General features: G+C 58.9%; 1 protein-coding gene across 1 annotated transcript; it reads right to left on the bottom strand.

The window, feature by feature from the left end:
* Nucleotides 1–387: 387 nt before the first annotated feature.
* On the bottom strand, nt 388–7,675 carry NRIP2 (nuclear receptor interacting protein 2; the record flags this gene model as incomplete). Its single annotated transcript, XM_079937086.1, has 6 exons — nt 388–924; nt 1,249–1,301; nt 1,522–1,643; nt 2,785–2,867; nt 4,059–4,211; nt 7,487–7,675. 6 exons carry the CDS (start codon nt 7,673–7,675, stop codon nt 832–834), a joined length of 693 nt encoding a protein of 230 aa, XP_079793212.1. The 3' UTR covers nt 388–831.
* Nucleotides 7,676–8,453: the final 778 nt, after the last annotated feature.

Here is an 8,453-nt window from a genome sequence, read left to right as displayed (position 1 = left end):
TAATGAAGTGGATAGTTCTAGAAATAAGAAGGAATATTGGTCAGGTTAAGTCTGGGTCCTGGCAACGTCACCATTCCTGTCTGCCTTGGGGGGCAGTTCCCCACAGGGCTGTCCACACATGCCCAGTGGGTGAGGAAGCAGGTGGAGGGTACGTATCTGGAGTAAATAGTAGAGGTTTACCCAAGGTTTGCGCAGGGCATCGACTAATAATTGGCTTCAGACGTTTGCAGCCCCAGAAGAGGCAGCCGATGAAGGAACCCCCGGCCCTCATGGGCTAGGCATTTCTCTACTGTTGTGGTGACCATTTCTCTCCCGCTCAGCTATGCGCAGATCAGAGAAGTGGACACAGCAGGGCCAGGGGCCCGGGCCGGGGAGGGGGGCAGGCTAGTTGTGAGGCGAGCCACGCGGAGTCAAGGCCTCGACGGTGTGCGGGGTGGACGGGGCAGGCAGGGGCCAGCAGCAGGCTGTAGCCTTGGACTCGGGCCACCCCATGCTGTGCCAGGGGCCCAGCCAGGACCCCGCTCTGCTGATGTCCTTTTCTGCAGTCCTGACTTAGCTCTGCTCTTCTTGGGACAGCGGGGATGAGAGAGGACGGGGAAACCAGCACCCTGAGATCGCGGGCCCTCTCCAGGGAACATTCCTCCTGGGGGATGGGGCAGGTGCTGAGAAGCAGAGGAGTGTGGCCGACTGGGAAACGGGAAAGGGGCCAAGGTGGTGACAAGAGGGACAGCCCCAGCTGTCCCAGCTACCTGGCTCTAGTCATGCCCCATCCCCCCATGGCTCTTCCCTTCAGGCAAGGAGCTTTCCCCTGGGGACCATCTGGGGCAGCGGTCACTGGTCCGGCTCTTGGTGCAAAGGCAGGAAGGGCAGCTCAGGGAGGGGGGCTTTCAGCCGCAGCACGCGATGCTCCAGGTCAATGCAGCACTGTGGGGTTGGGGGACGGTGAGCTCACCTGGGCAGGTAACCCCTCTCCCAGCCGCGCTGCTTTGTTCCCCTCCGCCTTCCCACAGCACCCTGCTCTTTTCTCCTCCCTGTTTCCATTCACCTGGACCGCTATCATGGAGGGACCCAGTTCTCCATATTTTTCACAAATAAGGAACCTCTAAGCATCGAGGGTGAAATTCCACATCTCCAAGTCCGTCTCATCGGAGCCTGGCCCATGCTTCCACACCCGTGCCCCCTACTTCTTTTTCCCAGCGCTCGGGGTCAGGCCCTGGGTGTGGGTGTCAGCACGAGCATCCTCCTTACCTTGAGAGAGAGCAGAGTCTGCAGGCCAAGGCAGAGTTCAGGACTCTCCACATCTGCGGGAACCGTTTGAGAATGCTGCTGTCCTCCTGTCAGCACTCGCCCCTTCTCTGCTCCCCCCACCACCCGAGGCCAGAGAACCTTGGGGATAATCAGAGCATCTTTGGGGGTACCTTGTCTGTGCTGGCAGGAGCTGACAGGCTCTGCCTTCGCCCCGCCCAGGAGGGAGAGCTGCAAGAGCAGAGACGCGGGGATGCTGACGGAGAGGGGACTTACCTACCACCTGGGCCGAGCACGCCACAGTTGCCTGGCCCAGCTGTAGTTCCAGCTGCTCCACCTGGGCTGGGGACCCAGGCGCCAGGTCCCCAGATGGGGCTTTTAGGACCCTCTTCCCTAACCTGTGGTTGGGAAGCAAGGCTTATGGCCACCACAGCCCCCCATGCCGCTAGTCCGCTAGTGTCCCTCCCCGCCACGCTTTGGGTTCTCAGCCAACCCTGGACCCACGTGGGGTCTAAATCCTGTTTTCTCTGCCAGAGCCCCTGTCACCTCTTTTCAAAGAAGTAACAGCTTGGGACTTCCCTGGTGGTGCAGTGATTAAGAATCCACGTGCCAATGCAGGGGACACGGGTTCAAGCCCTGGTCTGGGAGGATCCCACATGCCGTGGAGCAACTAAGCCCGTGTGCAACAGCTACTGAGCCTGCGCTCTAGAGCCCACGAGCCACAACTACTGAAGCCCACGTGCCTAGAGCCTGTGTTCTGCAACAAAAGAAGCCACCGCAATGAGAAGCCCGCACACTGCAATGAAGAGTAGCCCTTGCCGCAACTAGAGAAAGCCTGTGCGCAGCAACAAAGACCCAACACAGCCAAAAATAAATAAATTAAAATAATTTTTTTTTAAAAAGTAACAGCTTTATTGACATACAGTTCATATACTGTGAAAGACACCCTTTTTCTTCTTTTTTGTCTGTGCCACGTGGCCTGTGGGATCTCAGTTCCTGGACCAGGGATTGAACCTAGGACACGGCAGTGAACGCTCTGAATCCTAACCACTAGACCAGCAGGGAACTCCCAAAAGTCACCCTTTTAAAGTAGACAACAGAGGGACTTCCCTGGTGGCGCAGTGGTTAAGAATCCGCCTGCCAATGCAGGGGACATGGGTTTGAGCCCTGGACTGGGAAGATCCCACACGCCGCGGAGCAACTAAGCCCGTGCGCCACAACTACTGAGCCTGCGCTCTAGAGCCCACAAGCCACAGCTACTGAGCCCACGTGCCACAACTACTGAAGCCCGCACGCCTACAGCCCGTGCTCTGCAACAAGAGAAGCCACCGCAATGAGAAGCCCGCGCACCACAACGAAGAGTAGCCCCCGCAAATAGAAACAGCCCACACGCAGCAACGAAGACCCAACGCAGCCAAAAATAAATAAATAAAAATAAAGTAGACAACAGAGTTCTGCAACCATCACTAATTTCAGAATATTTTCATCACCCCAAGAAGAAGCCCCCTCCCTACCCATTCTTTTGGGCCCCCGTCTTACCCCAGGCGGCTGAGGCATCCAGCGGAGATCTGATTGTAGTGGGTGCCCGTGTCCACGGCCACCTGAAGAACCTGGTCCTGGCACTGAGAAAAGGGGGAGGGGAGGGGACTCCGTGAGTCCCCAGGGGGTAGGGGGGAGAAAGGGTTGAGACTGGTTCTGTCACCTTTCCCAGCCCCTGATGGGTCCCTTTCAGAAATGAGCGAAGGGCTGGGAATTCCCTGGCGGTCCAGTGGTTAGGACTCCATGCTTTCACTGCCAAGGGCACGGGTTCAATCCCTGGTCGGGGAACTGACATCCCACAAGCCGCTGAGTGCGGCCTCCGGCCCACAAAAAGTGAGTTAAGGGTGTTTTTTATGGGACTCATACAGTTGAGCAGAAATGGGTCAGATACGGAATCAAGAAAGGAAGTCAAGCCGCAGGCGGTGAGAGTGTACTTTGGGGAGGATTCGCCCCGAAGTGTAGGTCTGTGCCTGTGCTTGTTGACAGTGGTGCCGAGGGCCTCCCGTTAGAGGAATCGGGGGTGGGGATGAGGAGGGATACCTGGTTAGGAAATTAGATGTGGGGATCAGATTCGCCACTGCAGGCGAAGGAAGACAAGGTCGCTTCCTTTTAGATAAAAACAGACGTTTGGGTTTGCACTTGGATACCGCAAAACATATTGTTTTCTCCTTCCACACGGTTTGCTGAGGTCTGCTGTGCGTGGGCACGTGGAAGGGGCAGCAGGGGAGGCTGCGCCCCAGGATACAGGAGAGTGGAGGGGCACCAGTGCACGGAGAGTGTTAAGGCTGTGGGTTGTGAGTCTAGAGCCTTAGATGTTGAGCCGGAGGAAAGGCTCTTCCATCGGGAAAGTCAGGGGGGCTTTCCCGGAGGCAGTGACAGCTGAGGCTGGAAGGATCGGAGAACGTGGACCTAGGATGACAGGCAGAGGAAGCATGGAGCAAGGATGGGCGGAAGGGAAGGAACGGCTCGGCGTTGGCTCTGGGGATGACAAGGCTGTGATCCGGAGCACGTGCGCTTTCGCGGGAGAGCTGCGTTACCCACACGTGCGCACCGTGTGTGTGTGGAGCACACTCACATTTAAAGGTGATACTTTGCTCAAGGAAAGGGAGTCGTGTACACCTCGGAAAGACGGGGCGGCGAGGGGCGGGAAGCAAAGGACATGGAGGATCCCAGTCTATGGCCCAGCCTGGGAAGAGGGCTCCCCCATCCCTCCCTCACCACTGGGGCAGAAGGGAGAGTGGGTGAGGGGAGCAGGCCCGGGAGGGGGGTCTCACCTTGCAGTTGACCAGAAGAGCTGGCCTCTCTGTCTTGCTGGTCTTCCTCCTGGTCTCCTGGCCGTGGATCGCGGCCTGCACCAAGGGGTGCTCCCCCTGAGGCCGGCTCGGGTTCCCCTCCACCAGACGCCTCTGGATCACGTTGTGCGGTTGCTGCTTCCATCACAAAACGTGCAGATGCTCAGTTCCCTCACTTTACAAATCCCAGGCCGTTCTCCCCAGCCCCACCCCGCTCCTGAGTCTCCTGGGAGTGAGAAGGGGTGAGAGCTTCCCCAAGGATCCCAGCAGTCAGATCATTAGAGCAGAGCTAGTCCCAGTATCAAATCATGCCGTTCTCCAGGACCCCAGTGTATTGCTCAGTAATGGAGAGATGAGGAGGGGGGAAGGGTCTCTCCTCGGTTAGACGGACGGGACATTTCAGGCACTCGCGTGATGCTGGGGGGGAATTCTGTCTCAAGTCTACAACACATATTCTTGGGGACACTTTTTCTTTTTTTCTTCCTCTGACCTCATCCTTCTGTGGGACGCAGATCCCAGAGTTGATGGTGTGATGAAAAGAAGTCAAAGTAGCAAGAACAAACAAAAAAGAAAAAAGTCCAAATCTAAACTAGGAAGCTGGGGGAGTTCGCTGGTGGTCCAGTGGCTAAGACTTGGTGCTCTCACTGCCGGGGCCCAGGTCCCATCCCTGGTCAGTGGTCTAAGATCCTGCAAGCTGTGAGGCGTGGCCAAACAAACAGCCTAGGAAGCTGGGCGTCATCCTCACTGTCCTTCACCTGAAGCCACCCCGCCACGTCCAGTCACGTCTAGATTCTGCCAGCTTCGCCTCCTGTATTCACGGTCCACCTCTCTTTCTGTTACTGCTTCGTTCACACCTCAGCACGGCTCTCCTGAGTCCCTGGGACGCCTCCCTAAGTCCGTAAGGACGTGTCTCTCAAATCCACCTGCTCAAAGCCTGGGAGTCTCTGAAACTCTTGCTACTCCAAGTGCCGTCCTCAGATCAGCAGCTTTACCACCACTAGAAAGCTCCTAGAAGTGCAGAATCGGGACCTACTGAACTGGAGCCTTGTTTTAACAAGATGCCCAGATGACCTGTGTGCACAGTAAGGTTTGAGAAGCACAAAGCGACATGTCAAACTAAGCCTGTCACTCCCCTGCCTAAAATCCATCAGAGCCCTCCCCTCCCCGCCGTGCTTACGTGGCGGTGACAGCCCAGGTGACCCGGCCACTGCCTCATCTCCCCCCACCCCCCACCCCGCTGTGCTCATCGGCCCCAGCGCCCCCTCTGGCCACCTGGACCAGGCTGCCCGTAACCTCCATGCCTCTGCTCCTGCACGCCCCTCCTTCTGAAACTCCTCTGCTCACCCTTCTCTAGGCCAGACTGGGCCACTGGCTCAGGAACTACTCTTTATTTGGACAGAGGCTTTTATTTTATGTCTGGGGTTCCAAGGGCATGCTGTAATTCACGCAGGGTCCACCTCCTCCAAGAAGCCCTGCCTGACTTCTTCCCACTCTTCCCTCCACACACCAGGCAGGGGCAGCGTCCTGTCCCATGGCCCCCTTTGTCACGCGTCTCAAAGCTGTTATCTGCCCTTGAGGTCAGGTCTGTATCTCATTCCTCTTTGCATCACAGGGCTCAGCTCAGCATACAGTAGGCATTCCCTAAATGCTCACCGGGAAATGACTGTGTCCCTCCGGGCTCCACACTTGCTTCCCCACCTGCCCTCTCTCCTTGGGAGCCTGGGATTGTTTTCCTACCCTTCGCTTAATGAGGCCCTTGAGGCTGCTCCCGCCAACAGGCTGCCAGCAGGAGACCTAGCTCTGGGAAAAGGGCAGCAGCGAGCTCTGGGAGCGGCTGGGAAGGGCAGCTCTGTGGCTTCCAGCTCTCCTCCCACCTGTCCCACGAGGGATGCAGGCTCAGGCCCCCAAATGCTGTGTCTTCACTCCCAAAGCCATGCAAGGTAACTGCTCCGTGTCGGTCCGGGAGGTCCTGAGGGCAGAAGGCTGGACCTGCCACGCTGGGGCGGCAGTGTCAATAGAGCCTCTTCGCCAGGGCCGAACAGATGAGGGATGGGCCGCAGAGGGCAGAGGCTGTGATTTCCTAGCCACTGAGAGCCAAAGAGCCTGCTTCCCTGCTCCCTCTGTGTCTCAGCTCTGCTGGCTCTTTGCAAGGAGGTTCTCTGAATTGAAGTCTCAGTCTGGTCGCCTTTCCCCTTGTGGCGCTGCTGGGCCGGGCTCCTGGAGGGTAAACATTTGGCTGGGAGGAATGTGGAAAGGTAGGGCTCTTTCAGGAAATGCAGTGAGGGGCTGCATCTGGCTCCAGGTTTCCGGGGAGAAGGGGCTGCCAGAGTAGCCTGGAAATGGCCCCATACACCTCAGGTTGCAGGAGTCTCTCCTCTCAGACTCCCTGCCCAAGAGATGAGAGAGGACAGAGTACCGCAGCCTTTCTACAGAAGCCCTCTCGTCCTCTGTGAGCCGGAGGCCGGAGCCATGGCATCTTCTCCGGACCTTGTGGGTCTTACTTTCTCTCTCAGGCTAAATGGAACAGTAAGAGTAGCTGGAGGGACAACAGCCTTTAGGCAGAGCTCCCAATTACCCAGGCACTCTGCTAAGTCCTTCACAGGTATTAGCTCATGTAACTCTTACATCCCTGTGAGGTACATCCTGTTAATTTGATCCTCATGTAACATATGAAGAAACTGAGGCTCAGAGACATAAAGAGACTTGGCTGAGTTGCTAAGTGCCAGAACCAGGATCTGAACCCAAGCATCCCGGCTCCGAGGAAGGCCACTCTCTCGGCCCCTCCCTCTGTCAGAGGGGAGTGAGTATATGCAGCTGTCCCCTGACTCACCCACCCCTCGGTGTCGCTCCCTGACCCCGTTCCCTTGGGAGGCCACGCTGCTGCAGGGGGGTGGAAGGAAAGGAGGCTGGAAGGGCCACTGCACCTGCAGGGAGCAAGGGGGCCCTCAGGAGCCCGACGCCCAGGCAAAAGCCGCGGGAAGCCCTGGTGTTCTGGCGAGGGTGGGGCGGGGGGCACCGAAGGTCCAGTCCCAGTGTGAGGGGACCTGTGGCGTAGGCAGAGGAGGGAATCGCGACCTTGAACCCGCCGGGCCCAGCGGCAAACGACTGCTCCAGGGGCTCCCGGGCCCCACAAACCTCTGCTCTAACAAGTGCTCCTCTCTGCCCCCCTAAGACAAGCCTGGGGCTCTTTGGGGAAGCTGAGCAATAGATAGGGTCCCCCAGAGCCACCAAGCCGTGGGAACACGCCAGTGAAGAGCCGGGAACGGTCAAGGTGAACCCACAGGTCAGGGCTGCCTCTCCCCTCCCCGCGGGCAGGGAGGGGCAGCTGGAGGCTGGGGTCTGCACCCTCCGGCAGAGGAGAGAAGGGACCCCGGCCCCCCGGGGGTGGGGAGGGGGGAGGGCAGCCTCACCCAGTCTTTGGAGGTGCCGAGCCTCTTGAGGCCGTCCAGGGGGAGCAGGTCGGCCGAGTCCTTGTGCAGGAACCGGGTGGCCTGTCTGCGCTGGCGCTGCCGGCTGCTGGCTCGGCCCCGCAGCTCTGCCTCCTGTCCCCTGTCCCCGGCATCTCCCTCCTCCCTCGGGGCGTCCGGCCGGACGCTCATGACCCCCGCGGGCAGGCCGGGGGCTCCTGAGCGGTCTTGCCCACCGTCCTCTCTGCTTCCTCCACCCGGCAGCTTTCTGCCTGCAGCTCTCCCAACCGGAGGGCCTCAGCGGAGGGAAGAAAAGAGGAAGTAAATAAATAACGTGCAGGAGCGGCGACGTCAGACACCAATTTCCAGAGCTTGCAGTAGAGGGAGCGGGGCTCCGGCTGGAAAAACCCAGCCCTGGAGGAGAGGGGGCGCTGGCAGGGCTGCAGCTGGTAGGCTCTGCAGCCTCGCCAGCCCCTGGGTCCTGGCCGGAGTGGGCGGCCGCGGAGTGCGTGTGTGTGTGTGTGTGTGTGTGTGTGTGTGTGTGGCTGAGAGGGTGGGTGTATCTGTGCTGTAAACTGTCAAGGTGTCCGTGCCAGGTTGTTAGAGAGGGAGTGTGTGTCAGTGTGCGGCGGTGGCAGCCCGCGTGCTCGGGGCGTGTGTGGGATGCAGGGCGCATATCTCTGTGCGCGTGTCTCCTGGGCTGCCCCGCCGTGCTCTCCACCTGGGGTTCTCCGCAGCCCCGGGGCTGGGACACAGGCCAACACTAGGTTCAGAACAGAGAGGGGCAGCATCACAGTGTCCCCGCTCCTCTCCTCCCTCTCAGCAGGAGCCTCCTCCCTTCCTGGGCCTCAACCTTTCAGCATCCTTTGCTTCTTTACGCTGGGTTCTGGCTTCCAGGGCTGGCTAAGAACAGCTCTGAATCTCCCCGCAGTTAGGGCCCCAGCTTCCTCCTCTCCTTTACGTAAGGCTC

This window comes from Stenella coeruleoalba, assembly GCF_951394435.1.
Source record: "Stenella coeruleoalba genome assembly, chromosome: 11".
Classification (NCBI taxonomy): Eukaryota; Metazoa; Chordata; class Mammalia; order Artiodactyla; family Delphinidae; genus Stenella; species Stenella coeruleoalba.
The sequence above is the reverse complement of the archived record's forward strand: the minus strand, read 5'-3'. Positions and strand labels throughout refer to the sequence as shown.